We start from the raw sequence: 26,712 nt of genomic DNA, 5'->3' as shown, positions 1-26,712 counted from the left end.
AGGTAACTCGGATCTGCCATTGCAGAGTCTGCTCGCAGTTTGTAACTGCCATGTTTACTTGGCCAGTGCACACACTTGCCAGTCCTTAACCTTCCCTTTTCTTACATGTCAGGCACCCCTAAGGAAGGCCCAATGTACCCCTGTGGGCAGGGTGCAGTGTATGTGAAAGGTAGGACATGCCAAAGGGTTTGTGGCATGTCCTGATGGTGAATTACAGCCCATTTTGTTTTTCACTGTTGCAAGGCTACCTGTCCCCCATAGGACAGAATGGGAAGTTTATTTATAACATCTTATAAACATAACGTGCCCTGGGAACTAGGTAGGAAAATAAAGTTTAGCATGCCTGAACTCAGAATCTAAAGATGCATCTTTTAGTGGAGGTGATTTTTACATTCTGCGTTTGAAAATACCACTTTTAGAAAGTAGGTATTTTCTTCCTCAGTCATCCCGTTTGCCTCTGCTGGAATGTGGATTGCCTGTCTGGGTTTTGGATCACAGAAGGCAGGGGAGCAGGAGTGGCTCCAGATAGTCTAGGTGGGTCAGGAAAGGGCTGAATAGTCCTGGGCTGCAATTGGGGAAGGGGGAGGAGATTTCCTTGCACCTCAAAGGGCCTGGTCTGCCTCTGACAATGCCGTCTCCACCTCCTGCCAGGACGTCACAGAGAAGGCAGAACTGGTTCTGGCTGGGCACAGACACTCTCTGCCTAAGAGATCAAAGGACTTTGGGATATAAATATTGGGGCCAAGACCCCTGAACTTTAGAACTCTTTTGGATCAAGACGACTGCCATGAAGAAGAGCTGGAGAAGCTGTGAGGGGGGACTACCACTTTGCTGTGTGCTTTGCTGGGTTGGCCTGCAGTGGCTGCTTCTGTCTTGGGCAGTGAAAGGACTGGACTGAACTTTCTGCAATCTACTTGTCTGAGTTTCTCCAAGGGCTTGAGGTAGAGTTTGCCCCCTGTTCAAGAAGTCCCAGGAACAGCAAATACTACAAGCTCGTCTGCCTTCAGCACTGGGGACTGTGTGTTTTGTGCTGCAAGAGAAGAAAAGCAACTCAATGATGTGTACGATGCCGCTGCCGACTCCGTGTCCTGAAGGCACCACAGAGGGCACCGTCGCAACGCTGCACCGCGACCCTGGTTTCACCGACGCCACCGAGCTGCTGCTCGCCCCATGACCTGTGGGCACCGCACTCTGCACCGCCTTGCTTCAAGATGACGCCTTGGTATCCCAGATGACGAGCTCCACGCCGAAATCGACGCCGCTTCTTGCACCGTGGTTCGAGGACACTGCTCGTAAAGATACACGACGCACCGCCCTCATCCCGCACCGCAGCCTAGGCCTACCGACACCGGTGTCATCGACTCCAGTTCGTCAGCCGACGACAGCGCTTCAGCAACGACGCCGCCGCTGCTTGCACCGTGACCTGCCAAACTAGTCAAACAGGAAATACCTCTCCCACGATAAATCAACCATCACTTTTTGATGCCTTCAGAACTCATATTTATTAACTCTGGGCTTAAATTTATTTTTTGTAGTCCTATTTTTTCTGTTCATCAGATTTTCTCCTTTTCAATATTTACAACATGCTCCTTATTCACGTTTTCAAAGGCATTGTAGACACACAAGACCATATTTACAAAACACAAACAAGACAAATCTTCTTGTAACGAAACACTTGGTGCATAACATAAATTATACTATTAAATGTGAAATTCCACGGCAAACTCAATTGACAAAAATACAATTAATCACAAAAAAAGTGAAGAAAAGAGAATCTTTGTCCTACAAGATACTTATTCATCAAAAGGGGCATATTCTAACTGTGTCCTCAATTTCAAAAGGCGTTCTGGGTCCTAAGAGGGTCAGAGATCTGGTCAAGCCTCGAAGTCTCAGCTTGTTTACTCAAGTCCAGACTTTGCACTTTTCTGTGCAATTGTTTGCGTGCATAGGTGTTCTTGACGTCCAAAGCATGATAGCCGATGCGTTTCAACCTTCAGCAGGGGACCAGGGTTAAACTTAGCTGAAGGTATTCATCAGGGCAGTTTTTGTTTTTTCGTGTAGGACATCACAACTTTCCACTCTTCTGGAAGAGTTGGTAAATAAAAACAATTGTCTCAATCTTGTATTCTTCCAAACTCACTAATCAGGGTCGCTTACTTACGTCTGGTGTATACTATCTCCCATCCAGGCGGTATCCTGGGCGCAATACGGCTCCGCTCGGTCTTCGGTTCGCTTCAATGGACAGAAACCAGACCTGCCAGCACTGTGACGAGCACCGCCTTCATCTCGCACCGCAACCCTGGTCTCACCGACGATGCCATTTGACACCACCACGAGCTGCTGCTTGCACCATGACCTGAGGGCACCACATGCTGCACCGCTGCACTTCGCACCGCAGCACACGACGCCAGCGCTCCTGGCTTCATCAGAGAGGAGATCGACCTGCAATGCGTGTGACTTCGAGGGACCCGACGACTCCTGCACCGACTTCCGGAACTGACGCCTGCGGACGCCGTGTCTTCGGAAGCTCTACGGGAGGTCATCGACGCCCTGCATTTCTAAAAGGTACTGTTTGTGGGTCTTCCCGACACCATAGCTGGCCCGTGACGCCGTGGTCAGCCAGAACTGTTTGGATTTGTTTGCTCACAACGCTGTGATAGCCCCGACATCAAGGAACTGTTTTTCATGGTTATTTTGATAACTGAAGATTCTTAAGTACTGTATTGTGTATTTTTATCGTTTTTGGTCTTGTCTTAAGTATATAAAAATATTGGATATTTTTCTAAACTGGTGTGGTGTCCTTTTGTAGTGCTTACACTGTATTACTGTGGGTTATGTGCAAATGTGTTACACACTGCCTCTAAGATAAGCCTGACTGCTCATGCCAAGCTACCAAGGGGGTGAGCAGGGGTTATTTTAGGAGTGTAAGTCCCCTATCGTGACTAGAGTGGTGGTTTCTGCCTGGCTTTGGCACATGCCCTAGCCTGCCAAAAATCCAATTTCTAACAATATGTATGTATACAAAAATGTAATTAAATTAAAACATTATCAGAATGCACATTTCAATAATAATAAAAATCAATGAAATGATTTATCATACAATGATTCAACATATTAAAAAGAGAACATCAAAGAGAGATAAAAACAACAGACACAAGCATATGTCATTGGTACTGGTTATTCCGAAATAATCAATCACAGTATTGGCAACATTCAATTTTTTACAGTCACTATATGTGTTCCTCGGATGTAACACCACAAACATAAGCGTTGACGCGTTTCAATGGTATCAAAGCAGTATAAGACCACCTTCTTCAGGACAATGTATAAACTATCCCTCTTTTTGTATGAGAAACCTGTTTAAAAACATAAATCAGATATCAAATTAAGTTGTCCCCTTTTTTTATATACTTTTTACAAAACCCATTTTATTGTTACCAACTTTGTGAACATTACAGCTAAAAAATCCCCTAGGGTGATTCTGGTGTTGCTTTAATATACCTCACCACATGCCCCGTGTTGTCCCATTCCAGACTGTGAGGTGAAGACACATATTCATACATTCAGTCAGCTCCTAATTTTCTGAAGCTACAATACTATTCAACTCAACTCTAACATCAAGGTGATTTTCACTTAGGTGGACCGTTCACACTTGGATGCCTGATGAACTGGCCCTTTTATCATAATAGGGACCTAAATAAAATTATACATATATATGAATGAAAATTAGGAGACCATCCTATTATTTAAATTTCGGCCTCCCCTTGATTAACATAGGTTTTAACCTACCCTTGATATTGTAAATCATCAAGTATTTCTTAAATCTCCTTTTATTTTTTCAATTTTTCAATTAGGGGCTGGTAGGCCGGTCATCAAAGTGAACCTATTTCAAAATTAAAAAGTACAAGAATATTTAGGTCACCTTAAGGGGATATCTCATATTGAACTGTAATGGTTGTCATTACTGGAGGTTGGCTCCAGATTGCACAGCATCCATGATTCTAGTTCCCAGGCTAATGCAACAGAGGGGGTGTTGGCACAGATACAGACTACTCCGACCATAGTTACACTTCCTAGCCTGGAGACAGATAGCCATGTCTCTCACCAGTCTTCTGGGCCCATCGCGTCCACAGTGGGGTCAGCTCTCCAGACAACGAAGGGAGCTGCATTGACTACTAATAATTTTAATAACTCACAAGGTGAAACTTTAGGAACCAGAAGGACCAGCAGAATTTACCCTTGGCTGTAGCTTCCACCAGGCCTACTCCTTTTACTAATCTCCAATAGGATCAAAGGGGGGTGGCGATAAAGTAGTCAATCCAAGACAGTATATTAATAGTGAGAACCACCCTATCCATCTCCCCCCGGCAGCAATGACATTAGTAATATTACTGAGATATGTTCCACCTCTGAGGGAGGGTCAAGTGGAGACTACTTTGCAGCTGATAGACAAGTCCCTTCATTGGCTGAATTGTTATGCAGCGGGCCCGTATATTGGGGTCCCATACCTAGCAAATCAAATCATTATGGCCAGAAGAGCAGGATGGGTGGGCGCGTCTCAGAAAACTTCTTATCGCGATTGTATTGTGATTAATTTTTAATAATTCGTAGGTTGTAAAACTTCTTTTGGATCATTTGTCCAGATTCCCTCCCATTGGTACGCAGATTATCGCAGTTTTGCTAGGTTATTTTTATAGGCCTTTTTATTTCCTGTGTTGGGACCGTCACCTCATAGTACGAAAAAAACCCAGGAAATTTGAATGAGATGAACAACCAGGGAATTCCGCTAATAGATTAGTGCGATTGACTTCCCGAGAGCAGAGAGATGGGGCAGGCGGTACCGCCCATAACAAGTCTCACAAATGAAATTAATGGAGAAGTGACCATAACCCCTAGTAACACTACAAGAAGGCTGTCAGAGGTAATAAGAACAGCATCCTGGAATGTCGCAGGTTTTGTAAATAAACTTGGGGACCCCCAATGGCTCAGTCTGTGGCAGGACCATGATATCACCTGCGTTCAGGAGACCTGGGCCATAGAAGATATCTTTGTAAATGGATACCGTTCTTTCCAGACAAGAGCCACCCCGTCCCCATCGGGAAGAGCAAAGGGGGGAGTAATCACCTTAATTCCAAATACACTATCAGTAAAAGTAAAGATGATGGAAGGAACTTCCCCAAATTTTCATCTCATTATTTTAGAGTTTATGAACCGAGATCAATGGCTTTTAATACATTTTTATAATAATAATTTTGGTATAAATAGCTACAAAATCTTGGATGAAGTGAATTGTGCCATTGACAAGGCAACTATTTTTATTTAAAAAAAAGGTGGCCCTTAACATTCTATGGTTGGGAGACTTTAATCTATATCCATGCAAACACAATTTAGAGAGGGTTTGTGGTGTGGGGGATATGAGGGGCAATCCTGTCCATCACTTTTTGCATAATACTTATGGAAACTCTCTCAATACCTTAATGTCATTAAGAAATATGGTTATGGTCAACAACTTAGCCTCTAGTAATCATACCCTATTGCCAACGTTTCATAGGGATCACCAGGAATCCACTATCGACTTTATACTGGTTTCAAATCCCTTAAATATCAGATGTAGCAAAGTAACTACTGAATTCAATATCTTTAGTGATCATGCGATTTTAATGTGTGAAATTAAATTTATCCAGAAGTCTGCTGTAAACCCTTGGATAATTGGTCAACCAATATTAGCAAGGCGAAATGGATACCAACTGAAGTGGCCAAAAATTGATAAAAAGAAGATCATACCAAAAATTATCAGCAGTGCCCTTTCTACCATTAGTAATTGTTTAGATCTTGACAACGACCCCCAGTCTGTGGTATCTTCCTTTGTAGACTTTTTAGAATGTATAAGGACGTCACTTGTCAAGAACAACACCAACAAGCTGAAAAGGAGAAGGGTTGGTTTGACTCTATTTGTTCCCCCCCAAAAAAAGTGCTTACTAAAGCTTTAGGGGTCAAGCCTAGAAAAATTCCAGAAATTTCTAATCTCTGAAGGGAATATAAAGCGGTGAGGAAAAACAGGGAAAAGGAACTAAAAATAGAAATCTGGGCAAATTTAGAGCATGCTCGGCCTCTGGCAACTCAAAGGAGTTTTGGGGAATAATAAATGGCCCGCATTTTAAAACTTCAAATGACCCAGTCCTTGATGTTAATGTGTGGGAGGAGGATTGGGTGGCTCATTCCAAAGGCATTTTCTCTCCACCTGATTATGTATCACTATCAGTAACTATTACTCCTGAGATTTATCTCTCATTCAACTATAATGAAGTCAGGAACGGGATTGAGGCATGCAGCAGTGGGAAAGCTCCGGGGCCTGATGGTGTCCCAATGGATTTCTTCTTTGAGAACACGGATATATGGGTTCCCTTTTTAACTAATGTTTTTAACAAAATCTCCATAGTGCCCCCGCCCCCCCCCCCCCAAGTCCTGGAAAACAAGTACTATCGTTCCCATTCATAAAAAGGGAGTCAAAAATAATCCCAAAAAAGATCGACCGATCTCGCTGATCGATACGATGGCCAAACTTATGTGCAGCCTACTTTTAACGCGATTAGAGGCATCGGCGAGGAGTAAAAACAACTTAATTGAGTCCCAATATGGATTCCAAGAGGGAAAAGGAACAATAGACCAATGCCTGAATCTGTCATTGATCATGGATAGATATGTCAGAGCCAAGGGTGGGAAGATCTATCTTGCCTATATGGACTTATCCGCAGCTTTTGACTGCGTGTACCACCCCAGACTCTGGCAGATAATGGAGGAGATGGGAATAGATCAGGCATTGGTTGACTTCATCATGCAGTTGTATTCTGACGCCTCCTCCTCAGTCCGCTATGGGAGGAACGGGGAGTGTATCTGCTCATTTAAGATCTTGAGAGGGGTAAGACAAGGCTGCGTCCTGGCACCATTTTTATTTTCCATCCACACTAATGGTGTGGGAAAACATCTCAAGGGCGCAGCCTTAGACGTCCTTCTGCTTGCTAACCATCAGCGGTTACCAATGCTAGCAAATGCGGACGACGCCGTACTGATGGCGAGAACTGGGTGGGGGCTCCAGTATCTCATATCTGCCTACGCAACCTTCATGGAATCATTAGATTTAAAGGTCAACCAGAGCAAATCTTTTATTATCATTGTGGGGGGGAAACATGACAGACCTTCTTTTTTTATGGACTCCGGTAAGATCGAGTTGGTGGACTCGTTCCCCTATTAAGGAGTCCTTTTTGATAGAAACCAATCATGGTCTAAATTACTAGAGGGAAGAGCATTGAGCATGCAGAGAAGCCTCATGGCACAGAAAACATTCTCTAAAAGGCTGGTAGTCAAACCTCTGATCCCAATGAAAAAAATGTACCATGCTAAAACTAAGGCGGCAGCAATATATAGTGCAGCGATATGGGGGCTGGCTCCCTGTGATATTCTGCAGTCCATAGAGAATAATTATTTAAGTCTTTTACGTCCGTTCCACAGTCATATTCAAACTATGTTTTACATATAGAATTGGCTTTACCATACATCATTGATACAATTAAAATGGCACCACTCCTACTGTGGCACTCTATCTGGCCCAGGGTGACAGTTCCCCTCACACAAAACCTAATAACACTTATTCTAAAGTCAGATAATTACAGTAGGGTTAAATGTGGAGTCAGAATTATCTGCCATTGGTTTAATCCGCCTTTTTAAAGACCCCTCTACTTTTAAGTCCATGTCTAAGCAAAAACTGGTTGAGATATTCACTTTGAGGGCACAATATCTGAGAAAGGAAAAAAACTCCCACACCCAGACAGCTCGTCTGTATGAACTAACACCAGTATTGATGGAGGGAAGTTTTCTGTATTTGGCTGATGTCACACTCTCACACCACAAATACATTTTACTGAGATTTCGCTTAAACATGATCCCTCTGATGAAAGGATTTCCATGGAAGCAATATAAACATTCCGATCTCTCAGTATGTCCTTGTGCCAACAAGTCCCCACAAAATGATTTCCACGCTTTGTTTTTTTGTGGTTTTTATTGTCAAGAATGACACAAATATATTGTAACAATTTGCAAGAGTCATAATTTTAAATTTTGTCGTGTAGGTCTGTTCTTCCTCAAATCCTTGCAGAACCCTTAAGTCTGTTTTTATCTAGCCTCATTTCTTTGGGCATGCATGAAAAAGAGAAAGCAGCTGGGCCCTTAAGATATAGCAGGACGGCTTATCATGTTTTTATTGTATTCATATTGATGAATTAGATTTTATGAAATTATGAATGTTTGCATTCTTTTTACACCTGGGTTTATGATAAATTTTACTATGTCTTTTATAAATGATTTTGAGATTTTTCTTTTAACTGTATATGTCAAACCCAAGAGTGTTGACCTCGACCCATGCAGGGAAGACCTACCCTTTGTTTTATGAGTCCATAGGGATTGAATTTTATCCAACTTCACCACACTAGGCATAAAAAGATTAACATTAATTGGGTACCGCTAAATAGTCAGTCCTATGGGCAAATAAGACCTACAAAATAAAGCGAGGAACGCAATAGTAGTTCCTTTGCATTAATAATAACTCCAAAAAAGCTTATCAAGAGGTCTTATTTCCTCAAGGCTCAATTTACAAATAATCACATAGGTCCTGAATTGGCCAAACCCACCTTCTGTTAGGTAAATTAATACATAGGCGCGTTCTTGATTAGTGTTCATAGAAAGGTTTCCCAATGGAGTTGGAAACGTGGCCTGTTTAGGAAAAATAATAATGTTTATACGTGACTAACTAAATCTCTACTTATTATGTGAATATTGAGAGAATAAAAGCTTTTTCCTCCCTTCTGAATAAGGGCAATCTACGCCCGACTTCGGTGAGTCTCCTTTGAGTCCAGCTATATTTGTGAGGGTTAAATTAATCCCTTTGTTATACCCATATATTAGAGAATATTTCACTGTTACACCAGCTGCTTTTTCAAACACACACTGACTACGGTTATAGTCTATTTTACCCCATCCGCCTGACTCTATCGGTACATATTACAGACTGAGTTATGGCTAATATCTTTGTGACACCCAGTGTCTGCGCCCATTTTACGGTTCATAAATCTATTGGGAAAGTTATTTTGCCACCCCCCAGGGATAGACATGGTTTATGGACCCCCCTCCTTACCTTTAAAACAGACTTCTCTAGTGCCAATAATCTCCGCGTACTGATAAACGCTGGAACATTGATTGACTTTCAACCGTCCGCTCAAATACGGGTGCCTGGGTATTACGTGATGTAATGACGTAGTCAATGCGCAACCTTGAATCTCCCTCGAAATCGGAGTTACAAGCGCAGCGCCATTTTGGAAGGAGCACCAACCCCTTCCTGACCCAATATTATTAAAAAGGACCAAGAATTCGATCCATAATATGTGGTACTTTAGGGACCTAATTTTTATACCTTCTTACCTTATATTTTAAGGGATGGCATGATGACATAAATTATATACGCTTATCTTAATCCCTAATTATTGAGGGATAAAATCGGAGCCGTCTTAAAGCGGGACCCATATGTCTATTATATGTTACTGCAAACTGCTGTTTATTCGCCTTCCTCTATCGGTAATATTCCGTTTAAGTCAATTTGAATGCGCAACAAATTACAATGATAATAGCGCTACAAGGGGTCATCTTTAATAAACCCCATAATTCAAAGGGACCAATCCACATTATATAGTGTATTATTATATTATTGCCCCAATACATATTGGGGGTCCCAATCGGTGTTTAAAGATATAATTATAACTATCACCTAACTTGTTAGAAAACCCTGTTTTTATTCCTGGTTGGTGGGGCATGACAAAACCTCCTTTTTTGTGTAATCCACATGTGTTATGCTAAATTCCTGGTGAGAAATCATGTTGCAGTATTTCTCACAATCAAACCAATGATAATCAACTAGACTGCTTAAATATTCCCCAATTGTCAGATTCCTTCCTATTATCAGATACCTCCCTATTGTGCATCACCGTCACAACAAAATTTACCTAATGAGCTTCATCCAATCCTCTTTACTATTCAGCCCTTGCCTCACTGTATCTAATGTGGAAAAGTACCACTGCTCTCAGTTCCGTCTTTTTAATTTCAGATCTCCTCCTTTTCTACTTCCATAAATTTGTTCTAAAACGAACCATCTGATGTCCATACAGTTGTGCCCCGCTAATCTAAAATGTTCTACCAATGGTGCATTTTCTTTGTTATTCTTTATGGTTGATTTGTGCTCACTTATCCGAACTCTAAGTTCTCTCGCCGTCTCCCCTACATATCCAAGGCTGCATGGGTAAATTAGTAAATAAACAATGTTACTCGTTCTACAGTTATTCAATTCCTTAGGGGTAACTGTATATCCATTATGTGTCATACTCTTCTCTATGATACACATAGGGCAGGCCACACATCCTTCACATTTGTTATTGCCCACTGCTTTGGGCCCCATCAGGGTTCTCTGGTTCAGGGTGTCCTTTTCCCTATAGGTATGGACTAAGGCTTTACGGAGATTATTATTCTTTTTGAAAGCAAGCAGTGGTCTATTGAGTTTTTCTTCCTCATTATCATTCAGTAAATTCCAATTGGAATTTATTCTGTTCTTGATTTTATTTATTTCAGAGAACTGACTAACAAAAACAATCCTGTCCTTGGTGGAATTTTTCTTTTTTCTTTGTCCAGTATTTATTAACATGCTCTCCCGGTCATAGAACCTGGCCCTTTTAAATGAGTGGTTAATTAATTTCTTGGGATATCCCCATCTTTCAATTTTGTTTTTAACATTTCTGAATGTTTATAAAAATCCTCAAGAGATGAACAGTTCCTCCGAAGACGGAGGAACTGTCCAAAAGGAATCTTGTCGTTCTGGGGCTTCGGATGTTAGCTGGTATAATGAAGTAAAGTATTTTTGTCTGTTCGCTTTCTGAACTGTTCTACTTCTAAGCTGCCTCCCACATTTTTTATGGTAAGGTCCAGAAAGTTTACAAACTCTCGACTAAACTGCGCTGTAAATTTTAAGTTGCCGTCACCCAAATGTAACCATTCCAGGAATTCTTCCAATGTTTCAACAAGACCATCCCACATAAACACGATATTTTTGATGAAACAATACCATTTAGAGATGTTTTCTGAGAAAGGGGCTGCTTCATTATATATATATGCCTTTACTCAAACTCCCCAACGTAAAGGTAGGCCAGACTTGGAGCACAAGTTACCCCCATGCTGGTGCCTTTACGTTGGAGATATAGGTCCTCCTTGAATAAAAACATGTTATTTTTTAAAACCAAAGTTACACACTCAATAATAAAATCCTTATTGGCTCCCCTTGTGTCCTCTTCCTTCAAAGCTCTTTGTATCACGCCGATCGTGTCATCTTGAGGAATGCTCGTATAAAGGGCTTCTATGTCCAATGTGACCAATATTTAGCAGTTGGAATTAAAAGCTAGCCCTTCAATTAAAGAGATCATATGGGCCGAATCATTAATATATGATTTTTGTTTAACAACTAAAGGTTGTAAAAAACTGTCAGCATATTTGCTTATGGGTTCAAGAAGCGATCCGATACAGCTAACCATGGGTCTTAAAGGTGGATCCGTCTAATGTTTGTGTATCTTTGGGAGCCCATATATGGCAGGGATAATTGCCTTGTCATTAAACAAAAATGTATATTCTTCTTCCCCTATCCATTCATTGCTCTTCGCTTCCTCTAGAAGCCTTGAGACTGAATTTTTTAAGACATCCATATTCCCCATAGGGACCTGTTGGTAATGGGCCTGCACATTAAGAAGATTCATTACCCTATTCTCATAGTCATCAGTATCGAAAATCACAACCCCCCCCGCCCTTATCGGCCGGTTTGGTTGTGATACTCCAATAATTTTTCAAGGAAAAGGTTGCGTCCCTATGCTCCTTTCGGACGTTCTGTGTATCAGGTCATGATTCCTCTATTGCTTTGCGCACCTTACATTCCACTACTTTTTCAAAAATGTCTATATTCTTGCTGACTTGTTGGATTGTAGGTGTAAAAGATGATTTATTCTTAAGGCCTGAAATGTTCTCTTTTTGTGTGTATGTTTTGTCTTGTAATCTAATCTTTCTCAAAAAGGCTTTAAGGTCCTTCTCTAATGTATATTTATTGAATTCTAGAGGTAGGCCCAAAACAAAACCACCTCTCTCTCCCATCCACTAAGGTCTCTTCTGGAAAGGATGATTATTGGGAATTTCTCTATCGCCAATATTTTTGATTGCGTGTTTTGAGATATTCCTGTGGTGGGGGATTCCTCATGTATTGTCCCCTGCCCTGATTTGAATTGTTTCTCTGATCCCGTCTGGGGTGATGATCTAAAAAAGTTTCATATTCTGGTTTATGAAATTGTCCCCCTTGCTCAGACCTAGAGGTGCCCTCATCCTCGATGCTTGAGCCTGAAGTATCTAAAAAAGTAATATGTTTTCTACCCCCCCCACCCCCTCCCCTTTGAATTTCTTGGTCTTAGCTGGTAATAATCCTGATTAAGGTAAGGATATGCAAGTTCTGCACTAAATTTGTTGATGTCCTTCTTCAACTTGATAGTTTTCTTATTAACCAAATATTCTTTGTATCCATTGACCTCCAAATGTATTTCCTCTAATTATTTTTGGGCTTCCTCTAAAGCGGAACTCTCCTTCATACTTGTCTCTAATTTTTCAATTTCTGCCTTTTCTAATACAATCATTTCTTGTCCAGTCTCTATTATGAGTAGGATCCAATCCCTGCTGCACCGATTGGCAATTTGTGTCCAAGTTTCCAGGTATTTTTTATATTCAATAAAAAGACCTGGTTCATTTCTTATTTGAAGACCAATTGGGATCACCTCAGATTTGAGATATTCGATTATAAATTCCATATGGAGCTCCGTTCTTATCAACTTCTTTTTTAGATTTAGAATCTTTCCCCATTTCTCACTATTGCTAGAGATAACAGTACGTTTATTCTCATTCCTAGCATTCATATTGATTATTTTATTATTCTGGTCCTTAGTGAACCCAAGCGTCTTAAATCCGTCCATTACCAGTTTTGTCAGGACCACATAAAAATTTTTTTTAATGCGTCAGTAGACGTAAAAACGTGAAACTCTCCAACCAAAGGTTGTACTGAAAGTGTAAAAACACGAGAGGGACCCCCCAGGGTACAAAAGTCAATATTAAAAAACAACTGCTCTTGACAAAGCAATAACCCATCAGTATATTGGAACAATCACACCATACTACTTATGATCAGCATAATTTCCCCATTGGCTACTCTATTTTCAAAGCTAGATTGGGAGTTTGTGTGTATTATAACATAAACTTTAAGTTTCAAAAAGAAAGAAGTAGTGGGTGTGACATTTTTGAGAAATTGTATTTTACTGTGCAAAATGTACAACTAAATACTGTGGCACATTTCCTTTTTTTATTAGACCAGAACTGGAAGAGGAAAGAAATGCTCTGATTCTTCAGTCTGCTGCCAATAAAAAACAACTAAAAGAGATCGAGGATCAGATTCTGGAAACTCTACAGTCATCTGAAGGGAACATATTGGAGGATGAGAGCGCTATTCAGATATTAGACTCTGCTAAGCTCATGTCTAATGAGATCACGAAGAAGCAACAGGTAAATATAGGTAAATTCTGGGGGAAGAGGGCAATTGAGGCATACGTGGGTTGTGGGAGCGCAATTTGAACTAAACCGCTCAAAAGGCGCAAGGTGAGTTTAGATCCTGCAGTTATCTCTGCACAGATGACATTGCCCATATACATACACTGAAAGATGCGCACATTGATTCACTCAAATGGACTCACTATTCCACTGTGTCTCATTTGAAGAGGGGCTGTATCATGAACAAAGTGTGTCTTCGCACATATTGCTTGGCTCAATTCCGTTTTGATAGTTACAGACTTGTTTCTGTGTTTCATGTACCTAACCATCGTTTTGCATGTGCTATCTCTTGTGGTTACCGCAAATGATCATATTGCATTTAACATTAGTTAGTGCTCATGTTATGAAATTGTTCTAACTGCTGGTTTTTAAATATGTTTTCAGTTATGAAAAATGTCCTGAAATGTGTGCTAGCTGATGACAAAATAATTCTGATGGATACATCTGCCTGTGGATTCCTCAACTTTTGAATTAACCCCATGCGCAGCATTCTACGGAAACTTTTCTCCTCAGCTCTCCTATATCGATGAGGACGTCACAAAGGAACGGCTCTACACGTGACTCCTTGTGACGTCATCAGAGCCATAAGAAGACCTTGTCAGCGTGCTGACTTCAGTTCCCTTTTTTCCGCATTGTCGACGCTTATCGTTTTTTTCCAGGGCTCTCCATTTCTGGCAGTTTCTTTGTTGCAAGTCTTCGGGTCTTTGTAGCAATGACTGACTACTCAGAGGAAATCCGGATTCAAGCCATGCAGGGAATGTAGGGGTCAGATGTCTATCACTGAACCCCATGAAGACTGTTTTGTGGTGTCTCTCATCGGACCACGGCGTCGGGGAGTTTTCATCATGCAGGCGTATGAACCCCAAGGCACTGAATGAGAGGGAAGCCACATTGTTCATGGCCAAAGCCAAGAAACAAAAAAGGGGTCAAAGAAGGTTGGTGTCCCTATCCAAGTCACTGACTCCGCATACTTTGTAGACATCGATGAAGCGCCATGGGTCTCGGCGTTGTTCATCGAAATATGTAATGCCGAAGTCGGTGTCCCCGGTTCCCCGGCATCATTGGAAGGATGAAGTTTCTCCTTCTCCTGAGGTGACTCTGGCCCCGTCTCCAAGAGGTGTGACACCACCGACTCCAAGAGAAGCAACACCTCGACTGTTTCCGACCACTCCACCTCTGTCTCCAGGGTCTCTTGCACTACAACTGGAGCCAAATGTGCTGCCTCCTTGAGTGGCTTCAGAGCCTGCAGTACCAGATCCAGGGTATCCTGCTTTCCCGACTACGGGTACGGATCCGTCGCATTTTCTGAATGCGATGTTCAGCTTGTTTCCCTCAGGCACCTTTTAAGCTTTTTATGCCGATGGCTCCAGGGATTTGGCTTCTCTCGACGCCAAGATTTTCGACGCTGGTACAATCTCTTGAAGGGCGAGTGCCACTGGATGGATCTTCCCCGGTGCCTCTGGTTTTGAACATGCACCGACTCGACTTTGACCGGCATTGACTACTGTCCCTGTAGACCTCCCTTCAATGCCGATCCCGAAGTCACCTGCACTGCGTCTGGTGCCTCCGACGCTGGTTCTAAGGATGAGGTCTAGAAGAGGGGCACAGAGGTTAATGGGAGAGGAGGATTACAATGAACAACATGAGGAGGCTGAGGAGGGGGAGATTGTGGACCCTGGTCAGGATTTCGAAGGTCTGCAGGGAGATAGTGGCCTGAATTACTAAATGGGAAGTCTTGTCTCTGAAAGGTCTCCCAACATAGGAGGTGACTTCTTCTCCCTCTGTGATCAGAAAGGCAGTGGGTTTTCTGGAGTTGCCTCTTCTTACAGCAGTATTGAATCCAATATTTTGTCAGAGGTGCTCCATTCCCATTCTTCTATCTCGGAGACTTTACTCCCTTTCAACGAGGCTTTGACTGAGACCATCCTTGATGTGTGGCAGAAGCTGATGACTGCTCCTGCTGTGTCCAGGTCTGTGGCGAGGAGGTATAAGGTGGTGCCAGGGGCTCCTGCTATCCTGTACACTCCTCCATCACCGGAATGTTTGGTCATCCAGGCTTCGTGCTCCTCGAAGCAGTCTGCAGGGTCATTCCCATCCACACTTGAAGATAGGGAGTCCAAATGCATGGATCAATCTGCGAAAAAGGTATTCTCTCCAGACAGTACGGCTCTCGAATCAACAAATGCTACAACATTTTGGGTTGCTACATCCATGCACTTATGACCTCGGCAAGGGAAGTGCTCCCAAAACTACCGGAGAACATTCAGGGTCCTTACGGATGCTCAAGTTGCACCAGCCAGGTCATACAATCTGGTCTGGACTCTGCTTATTCAGTTGCTAGGGCGATGGGATCGTCTGTGGCAACCAGGAGGCACCCTTGGTTATGGGGTTTGGGGTTCTCCCAAGATGTCTGAGCTACCCTGTTAGACCTGCCTTTCGAGGCCTTTCGCCTATTTGGGGCCAAATCTGACTCGGCGCTGCAGAGCTTTAAACACAGTAGAGCCACAGCAAGATCTTTGGGTCTCCAGTCTCAGTCCATGGGCTTTGGATATCGAATGTTTGGTGGTTTTGGCAGGACCTTATTCTTTCATGCCAGGCAGCAGCCACAACAGCAGCAATAGCAGGCAAATCCCCTATACAGATCATAAAGGGGAAAGGGCAGAGATCGTCTGCGGGGTGCAGCACCGCAGCCTCCTCCTCTTCTGCTCCTCCAACTGATGTGGCAGGGAATAGCTCTACCTCTGCCATCGAAGAGCATGCTTGTCCTGTGGGAGGACGGGTGTCCCATTTCTACAACATTGGAGGTCTGTTACTACAGATCTCTGGATGTTGAACATCATAGATAATGGGTACACACTACCCTTCTGTGAGTTTCCCCCTCCTCACCCTCCCCGTCAGGGTTTGTGTTTAGAAGAGCACCTCCTGCTCCTCCAGCCGGAAGTTTTGTCATTACTGCAAAAAGGTGTGATCGAGGTGCTTCCGGGGTAGGAAAGGGGTCAGGGATGCTACTCCCAGTACTTCCTGATTCCCAAAAAGGACGGTCGCTTGAGGCTGATCCTAGACCTCAGGGTCTTGAATTTGTACCTCAAACAGGAGAACTTCAAGATGTTGAACCTAACTCAGGTTCTTCTTGCACTGCAGAAGGAAGACAGGATGGTGTCAATCGATTTGCAGATGCATATTTTCACATTCCCATCCTGAAGTCACATCGGAAGTGTCTTCATTTTACGGTGGGGTCTTAACACTACCAGTTTGCGGTCCTTACATTCGGTCTTGCTTCTGCACCTTGATTCTTCACAAAGGTGATGGCGGTGGTAGCAGCACATCTCAGAAGATTGGGGGTCCCTGTTTTCCCCTATCTGGATGACTGCTGCTCAAAGCAAAGTCACCAGAGATGGCGTTGCATCATTTGCAAGTAACAATACAACTGTTGTTCAACTTGGGGTTTTTGATAAATGTACCCAAATCTCATCTGCTGCCCTCTCAGTGCAACCTGTGCATAGTGGCAGTACTAGATACTACTGTGAGTCATGCATTCCCCCCTCTACAGAGGATTCAAGACATCCAGGCTATGATTCCACTTTTCAGAATAAAGCGGCTGTTCCAGTCCTGAAGGTCTTGCACCTGCTCAGTCTGTTCGCTTCCTGCATACTGTTGGTCAACCATGCACGCTGGCATATGAGGGCCCACCAGTGGTGCCTCAGCAGGCAGTAGTTTCAACATAACGGAGATCTCAAAGAGGTGGTCAGGATCACCAGAGACACTGCAGCGGAGCTGTTATGGTGCACTGTTCCAGGCAACCTCAAGGGAAGCCATTTCCACCTTCTTCTCTGGTGGCCACAGTGATGACAGATGCCTCCACTATAGGGTGGTGAGCTCATCTGGGGGATCTGGAGGTCAAAGGCCTTTAATCTCCAGAGGAAAGATTGTTTCACATCAATCTTTTGGTATTGCAGGCGATATGTTTGACACTCAAGGCCTTTCTTCCCTCCTTTCATGGACAGTCGATTCAGGTCCTGACAGACAACACTACCGCAATGTGGTACATCAACAAACAGGGAGAAGTAGGGTCATATCTTCTTTGCAGAGAGGCTCTGAGACTCTGGTGTGTGCGTGCGTGCAGACAGTCTCCGTCGGCAGTATTCGGCCGATCACAAGTGGTGTCTCCATTGAGGGTTGGTTCTTCACATTTTCAGGATGTTGGGGTTTCCTCAGTTGGACCTGTTTGCCACTCACAAGAATACGCACTGCCTGTCGTTCTGCAGTTTCCAGTATCCGACGTGGGGATGCATTTCAATTCTGTTAGATTGGGGCTCACAGCTTCTTTACGCGTTTCCTCCCATACACTTGATTCCTCAAGTTCTGAGGAAGTACACCAAGACCGGGCCCATGTCATATTGATTTCCCCGGATTGGCAGCAAAGGGTGTGGTACACAGGCCTCCTTTATCTCTCATCGCACTTTCCACTCTGTCTCCCTCTCAGAGCAGACCTCCTTTCGCAGTCGCAGGGGCAGATTCTACACCCCCACCTCCAGAACCTGCACCTTCATGCCTGGAGATTGAACGGGGCAACCTGAGCTCTTTCTCTCTCCCACCGAATGTGGTGCACAACAGGGTTGTGCAGTAGCTACTGTTAAGGGCTGCTTTGTCGGCTTTTCTCTGTTTACCAGATCAACCCTTGTTGTTTAAATCTCCCATAGTTATGAGATTCATTAAAGGTCTTACAAATAGGTTTCCCCCCACTCCTTTTATCATGCCTCAGTGGGATTTGAATTTGCCTCTCACTTTCCTGATGGGTTCACCCTTTGAACTATTACATAGTTGTCCTTTAAGGCTTCTAGCGTTTAAAACAATATTTCTGATGGATACACCTGGCAGTGGATTCCTCACCTTGTGAATATCCCCTGCGCCAGCATTCCACGGAACTTTTCTTCCCCAGCATTCCACGTCGACATAATACACCGGCTCCGCTCGCGACTCCGATCGACGTCACCGGAGCCATAAGAAGCCCATGTCGGCGTGATGACGTCAGTTCCCTTTTTTCCGCGCCTTCGATGCGCAACGGTTTTTCTCCAGTGCTACTTTGTAGTTTGGTCGTGTATCTCTGTTTATTCGGCTATGTCTTCGACTAGGAAGTCGGGCTTTAAGCCCTGTAGGGAGTGTGGAGGCCTGATGTCGATAACGGATCCACACCAGAATTGTTTATGGTGCCTCTCCTCGGAACATGATATGGAGGAGTGCGGATGCTGTAAGAGCATGAACCCGAAGGCACTCAAGGAAAGGAAGACCAAGCTCTTCATGAAGAAGATTGGTGAGGAGAAAAGAGGGAGGAAGAAGGAGAGATCGAAGAGAGAGTCATCGACTTCGAGGTCGTCGAGGTCGAAGAAACACCATAGAAAGAGTAAACATTCTAGACGTCGATCCTCGAAGTCCAAGAAATCGAAGTCGAGGTCGAGGTCGGCTTCGTCTCATTGACGTCGGAGCAAAGCTTTGTCTCCTTCTCCTTCACCTTCGAGGTCACCGGAAGGTTCTCCTTCGAGGAAGCAGACTCCGATTCAGTCTCCGGCGAGGTCTTCGGCTCCGTCTAAGGCGTCGACTCCGGTTCGTGTGGAGTCGGATGCTTCTATGCATGAGGAGCAGGAAGAGTCTGTTCCAGTACCTGAAGATTCTGAGGCTCCAGTGGAGGATACTGCGGAGCCGGTGCCGGAGGCCCCACAAGAGGTTCCTTTGCCTCAGTTCCCGGCCCCAGGTACGGATTCGGCTAATTTCTTAAATGCTATGTATGGCATTTTTAATAGGGCGGCCTACCCATCCGGAGCACCAACTGGTCCCGTGGGTCCGATGGCCTTTACAATGGGGGTGCCACAGGAGTATGCTCAGGCCCCCTTTATGCCCTTTATGCCGATGGCGCCTTCTTGGCAGTTTCCGGCGCCGTCTGGGGATCCGATTCGACCTCGGAAGGTCCGGCTGGCTTCGGAGCCTCCTTCGACGCCGAGACTGGCTCCATCGACACCGAAACCGACTCCATTGACGCCGAGGCTGACTCCATCTGCGCCGTGTCTGGCGCCGTCGACGCCGGTTCCTCTGGTTCCTCCGACGCCGCGTACGACGTCGCCGACGTCGGTTCCCCGAACCCGGTCGAGGAGGGAAGCCCAGAGGGTGTTGGAGGAAAGAAGATATCGTGAGGTGGAAGAAGGTGAGGTTGATTCTTCTTCGGACGAATTCGAGGGCATTGAGGAAGCCAGTGGGCTGGATACGACCCCAGAGTGGGAACATGCATCTGCTAGGTCTTCTCCACCTCATGAGTTGGCTCCCTATCACGTAGTGATAAAGAAAGCAGCAGAGCTTCTGGATTTACAGCTGCCTTCTGTGGAGTACAAATCCAACCTGCTCACAGAAGTGTTACATTCTCCGACTTCGACATCAGAGCCCTTGTTGCCTTTCAATGAGGCCATATTGGAGCCCTTATTAGAGGTATGGAAGAAGCCCCTTTCATCTCCTGCAGTGTGTAGACAGGTGGCAAGAAGGTACAAGGTTGCACAAGGGGATCCTGACTTTTTATCCACTCATCCGTCCCCGGACAGTTTGGTTGTGCAGGCTTCATGCTCCAAGCATGCTTCCGGTGCCTTTCCTCAGTCTCCAGCTGACAGGGAGTCTAAAAAAGCTGATCAGGCAGCCAAAAAGACCTTTTCGACAGGAAGCATGGCGTTAAAATCGACTAATGCTACATGCCTGCTGGGGCGTTACGTGCACGCTCTAATGGATTCCATTAAGTCCTTGGCTCCTAAGTTGCCTGAAGGGGATAGGTCATCCTTCATGGAGGTTGTAGCGGACACTCAGGCGGCTGCCAGGCAAGTTATCCAGTCAGGGTTGGATACTGCGGACTCCGTGGCAAGGATCATGGAGTCGTCTGTTGCTGTAAGAAGGCAGGCTTGGCTCCGTAACTCTGGTTTCTCAGCGGATGTTCAAGCTACGCTGGTCGATCTTCCATTTGATGGTCAGAAGCTGTTTGGGGAGAAAGCGGACTCTGCCCTTCAGCGTTTTAAGGACAGCCGATTGACTGCAAAATCCTTGGGCCTGCAAGTACCGGCAAGGGGTTCGACCTTTCGAAAATTATGGGGCTTTGGGCGATCGTCTTTTCGCTCTTACCGGCAGCCCCAGCAGCAGCAGCAGCAGCAACAGCAGAATCCCCTCTATAAGTCCTATAGAGGGAGGCAAAGGGGTCGGAGAGGTTCTGGACGCAACCCCTCTTCTTCCTCCTCCTCTGCTCCCAATGAGGCCTCAGGGAAGCAGCCCTAGATCCCCCATCCTGGATCATGTAAGGCCTGTGGGGGGTCGGGTGTCCTACTTTCTACGGGGTTGGAAATCGGTTACAACAGACCTTTGGGTTTTGAACCTCGTAGAGACTGGGTACGCCCTTCCCTTTCGGGAGTTTCCTCCCCCTTACCCTCCTTGCCAAGGTTATTGTTCGGAGGACCACCTGCTTCTCCTGCAGAAGGAAGTTCTAGCCTTGCTCCAGAAGGGTGCAATAGAGGTGGTTCCGGAGCAGGAAAGGGGTCAGGGATGCTACTCCCGGTATTTTCTGATTCCCAAAAAGGACGGCAGATTGCGTCCGATACTGGACCTCAGAATCTTGAACTTTTACCTGAAACAGGAGAAATTCAAGATGCTGACCCTTGCGCAGGTTCTTCAAGCGTTGCAGCAAGGGCCTGTTTGGTGTCGCTCGACTTGCAGGACGCGTACTTCCATGTCCCAATCCCGAAGTCACACAGGAAGTATCTCCGATTTACGGTTGGGTCGCAACATTACCAGTTTGCGGTCCTCCCGTTTGGTCTTACTACCGCACCTTGAGTCTTCACAAAGGTGATGGCAGTGGTGGCTGCCCATCTCAGGAGGTCGGGGATTCCAGTTTTTCCCTACCTGGACGACTGGCTTCTGAAGGCAGAGTCCCCAGAGATGGTGCAGCATCATCTGCAGGTAACATCGCAGCTGTTGTTCAACTTGGGTTTTTCGATCAATGTGCCCAAATCTCACCTGGTGCCCTCTCAACGCAACCTGTTCATAGGGGCGGTACTGGACACTACTGTGTGTCGAGCATTCCCTCCTCCTCAAAGGATTCTCGACATTCAGGAGTTGGTCCCTTTATTCCACAGTGGAGCGGTTGTTCCAGTTCTGAAGGTCCTTCGCCTGCTCGGTCTGTTCGCTTCCTGCATTCTGTTGGTCAACCATGCACGCTGGCACATGAGGGCACTCCAGTGGTGCCTCCGCAAGCAGTGGTATCAGCACAACGGAGATCTCAGGGGGTCAATCAAGATCTCCAGAGAAGCTGCAGCGGATCTTTCATGGTGTAGCGTAGAGGGCAATCTGTCTCAAGGAAAGCCCTTCCATCTGCCTCCATCGGTGGCCACAGTGATAACGGATGCATCCACCCTAGGGTGGGGTGCTCATCTGGGGGATCTGGAGATCAAGGGTCTTTGGTCTCCAGAGGAAAGGTTGCTTCATATCAACCTTTTGGAATTGCGGGAGATTCGTTTGGCGCTCAAGGCCTTCCTCCCTTCCCTTCGCGGTCAGTCTGTTCAAGTCCTGACAGACAACACGACCGCGATGTGGTATGTCAACAAACAGGGAGGAGTAGGGTCTCTTTGTCTGTGCAGAGAGGCCTTACGTCTATGGTCCTGGGCTCAGGACCATCAGATTTGTCTGATGGCAAATCATCTGGCCGGGGTGCTGAACGTACGTGCGGACAGTCTCAGTCGGCGGTTCTCCGCCGATCACGAGTGGAGGCTCCATCCGGAGGTGGTTCGTCATGTCTTTCGGATGTGGGGGACACCTCGGGTGGACCTGTTTGCCACCCGCGAGAATGCGCACTGCCCGTCATTCTGCAGTCTCCGGTATCCGATGCAGGGGGCGTTGGGGGACGCGTTTCGGTTGAGTTGGGGCTCACAACTCCTTTACGCGTTTCCTCCCATACCTTTGATTCCTCGGGTTCTGAGGAAGATTCGCCAAGACCGGGCCCAAGTTATATTGGTCGCCCCGGATTGGCCAAGAAGGGTGTGGTACACAGATCTTCACCACCTCTCCTCGTGCCCTCCGCTCCGTCTCCCTCTGAGGGCAGACCTCCTCTCGCAGTCGGAGGGGCAGGTTCTACACCCCCACCTCCAGAGCTTACACCTTCATGCCTGGAGATTGAACGGGGCAACCTGAGTTCTTTCTCTCTCCCGCCTGATGTGGTGGACGTTATTTTATCGGCCAGGCGACACTCCACCAAGTCCATTTACTCCTACAGGTGGTCAAAGTTTGTAAAGTGGTGTGGAGAGAGATCCATTGATCCTTTAAAGGCCCGTCTGTCCAATGTGCTTCAGTTTGCTCTTTCCTTGGCTCAGCAGGGCTGTGGCCACGGTTAAGGGCTACCTTTCGGCCTTATCGGCTTTTCTGTGCCTCCCAGATCAACCTTCTCTATTTAAATCTCCGGTTGTTCTGAGGTTCATCAAGGGCCTTACAAACATGTTTCCTCCCACTCCATTTGTAATGCCTCAGTGGGACCTTAATCTTGTTTTAACCTTTCTAATGGGGTCCCCTTTTGAGCCTCTTCATACTTGTCCTTTGAGGCTGTTATCATTTAAGGTGGTTTTTCTTGTGGCCATAACCTCGGCAAGGAGGGTGAGTGAGCTTCAAGCTCTTAGTTCCAATCCTCCTTTCCTTACCTTTCATGCTGAAAGGATGGTTCTCAGGACCAGGGCTGCTTTCCTGCCAAAGGTAGTCACTCCGTTTCATTTGGGGCAGTCCATTACTCTCCCTGTTTTCTACCCTCCTCCTCACCCTTCCAAAGAGGAGGAAAGACTCCATCGTTTGGACCCGAAGAGGGCTGTCAGTTTTTATCTGGATAGAACCAAGGACTTTCGCCTTGATGACCAGCTCTTTATTGGCTATATTGGTCGTTCTAAGGGGAAGGCGGTGCACAAGCGCACGCTGTCAAGATGGATAATTCTGACCATCAAGATCTGCTACGCCCTGGCTGGTAAGACTCCTCCTGATGGCATTAGAGCGCATTCAACTAGAGCTAAGTCATCTACATCTGCTTTGGCCCGGGGTGTTCCTGTGGCAGACATTTGTAAAGCCGCGACTTGGGCCTCCCTCCATACTTTCGCAAAGCATTATTGCTTGGACTCAGAGATGAGGAGGGAGGGCCACTTCGCGCGCTCTGTGTTACAGGACTTCCTGGTATAGGAAGGTGGACACCCTCCTCCGGGAGTGGGGACTGCTGTGGGAATCTATTCACAAGGTGAGGAATCCACTGGCAGATGTATCCATCAGAAGAACAAGTTACTTACCTTCGGTAATGCTTTTTCTGGTGGATACAGTATCTGCCTGTGTATTCCTCACTGACCCACCCGCCTCCCCGTTGTCCACCTTTGTATACCATGAACTAGGTCTTGTTGATATGTTTTTATACTTTGTTGTGCAATTATAGGAAATGCTTGTTTATTTAGCATTCTTTTCCTTTGTATGCTATGCATATGTGTTGGTGTATTGTATGCTGTGTATACTTTGAGTCTGTTGTTAGTCCACCTGTTCGCCTCGAAGGCAGGGGGAAAAAATGGGTGGAACTGACGTCATCACGCCGACGTGGGCTTCTTATGGCTCCGGTGACGTCGATCGGAGTCGCGAGCGGAGCCGGTGTATTATGACGTCGCCCACGTCGACGTGGAATGCTGGGGAAGAAAAGTTCCGTGGAATGCTGGCGCAGGGGATATTCACAAGGTGAGGAATCCACAGGCAGATACTGTATCCACCAGAAAAAGCGTTACCGAAGGTAAGTAACTTGTTCTTTTGGTTGCAATCACTTCCGCTAGGAGGGGGAGTGAATTGCAGGCTCTTAGCTCCAAGCCTTGTTTACATCATTCTATGCGGATGAGATAGTTCTTGGGCCAGAGCTGATTTCCTGCCTAAGTTGGTCACTCCTTTCCACCTACGGCAGTCCATCACCGTGCCCATTTTCTACCCTCTACCTCACCCATCTAAGGAGTAGGAGAGACTTCATTGCCTGGACCCTAAGAGGGTGGTCAGCTGGACAGAACCAGGGACTTCAGGTTGGACCACCAACTCTTCATCAGATATGTGGGCAAGTTGGGGGTCAAGGCAGTCCACAAGAGAACTCTGTCCAGGTTGATCATCCTCTGTATCAACTTCTGCTACGCCTTGGCCAAGAGGGAGCATCCTGAAGGTATTCAAACTCATTCTACCAGAGCTAAGTCCTCTTCTTTGGTTTTAGCTAGAGGTGTTGCTGTTGTAGACATCTGCAAGGCGGCAACTTGGGCCTCCCTCTACACATTTGTGAAGCACTATTGCTTGGCTTCATAGGTGAGGCGGAATGGCCATTTTGCACGTTCTGTGCTGCAGAATCTTTGGGTATAGCAGGCAGGCACCCTCCATCGAGAGCGGGAGTGCTTGGGGATTCAATTTAAAAGGTGAGGAATCCATAGGCAGATGTATCCATCAGAAGAACAAGTTACTTACCTTCGGTAACACTTTTTCTGGTGGATTCAGTATTTGCCACCTCCCCGTTGCTTGCCTGCTTAAACCGAAAAATAATCAATGTATATCTATGTGATTTATTGTTAGAATCATGTGGTGCTAGGCACTAGGAAATATCTATGATGAGAAATTTACAGTTTTGGCTGTGTTTGTAGACTCTGTTTACTTGAGAAAATGTTGTTGATTCTCCCGTTTGCCTCGAAGGCATGGAATAAATGGGTGGAACTGACGTCAGCACGCCAACGAGGTCTTCGTATGGCTCTGCTAATGTCACGCGGAGTTGCTTGCGGAGCCGTTCCATTGTGACATCCTCGTCAATGTTGGAGAGCTGAGGAGAAAAAGTTCAGTGGAATGCTGCATATGGGGGTAATTCAAAAGGTGAGGAATCCACAGACAGATACTGTATCCACCAGAAAAAGCGTTACCGAAGGTAAGTAACTTGTTCATTTGCCCTACACTAATTACAGCACATTCATATCATGAAGGGGAGCACTGTACAAGATCAGAGATGAGAGCCTCTTTTTATGAGATTACACTGTCAAAAGCGTATACATTTAACTTTGAATTTCTCTGAATTAATGGATGGGCTGCAGACAGCACAGCTCGGAAACAAAGAGGCAGCCACTGTTCACTGTTTCCAATCAGTCCCGCCTGCAGTTCTAGTACGAACTCTGAGAATTCCCAAGTTGAATGTATGTGCTTTAGACTATACAAACAGATAACAAGCATTGGTAATGCCAATAGGTCTGGCATTAAAGGAATGTTGTATGGTGATGTGAAGCATTGCAAGTAAATAGCATGGGGATGGATATGTATTTGTGTGGAAGCAAAGAGCTGTAGAATAATACTCGTGTAGGTTAAAAGCTTAGGTGACAGTTACACTGTCAAGCTAGAAATAAAAAACCTTGTAGGTTAATGACTGCCTTCCTTCCATCTGTGCTGCTGCCAGAGGAAAAACACCATCAGTTACTAGTTGTCTATGACACTTTTATTAGCTTTACAATGACAATGTCATGTGTGTGCCCCTGAAAGTTCAGGCTCAGTTAGCACGATAAAAAATCAAAATGATCACATCTGCATGGAAGCCAAGCACTTTTTTTGTGGAAGCACACAACTTATGCCCAATCAAAACGTACTCCTGGCTCCCAACATGTGGGCAGAGTCAAAGCCCCTCTCTAGTGAGGCTCATATTATTGCCTGATGACAGCTTTGGTGTTGGCCAGCGTGAGGGAAATGCATCCATTGTTTATTGCATATTATAAATGTACATGTACAAACTTATGTTCATCTTTATTCTTCATAGCCATTGGGTGTTAATAAACTTTAACCTTGATTCTCTGAACTACACTTATTTGATTTCATTATATTTTCTGCATTCCATAAAACTGTCCATAAAATTTAACCAGACACACTTTTCATATTGGTTTATAGAACACCAATTACATTGTCACACCGAAA

The 26,712-nt window shown here is 45.3% G+C and overlaps 1 protein-coding gene across 1 annotated transcript in view; it reads left to right on the top strand.

The window, feature by feature from the left end:
* DNAH12 (dynein axonemal heavy chain 12) overlaps positions 1-26,712 on the top strand; it is a 1,449,067-nt gene that overhangs the window by 1,096,004 nt on the left and 326,351 nt on the right. Inside the window, exon 58 of the mRNA XM_085624669.1 lies at positions 13,482-13,674. Coding sequence (XP_085480795.1) covers positions 13,482-13,674 — 193 coding nt within the window. The remainder of the gene's footprint in view (positions 1-13,481; positions 13,675-26,712) is intronic.

The sequence above is a fragment of the Triturus cristatus genome, chromosome 9 (assembly GCF_964204655.1).
Source record: "Triturus cristatus chromosome 9, aTriCri1.1, whole genome shotgun sequence".
NCBI classification, from domain to species: Eukaryota; Metazoa; Chordata; class Amphibia; order Caudata; family Salamandridae; genus Triturus; species Triturus cristatus.
Note: the sequence above shows the minus strand (reverse complement) of the source record. Positions and strands in the feature narration are given on the sequence as shown.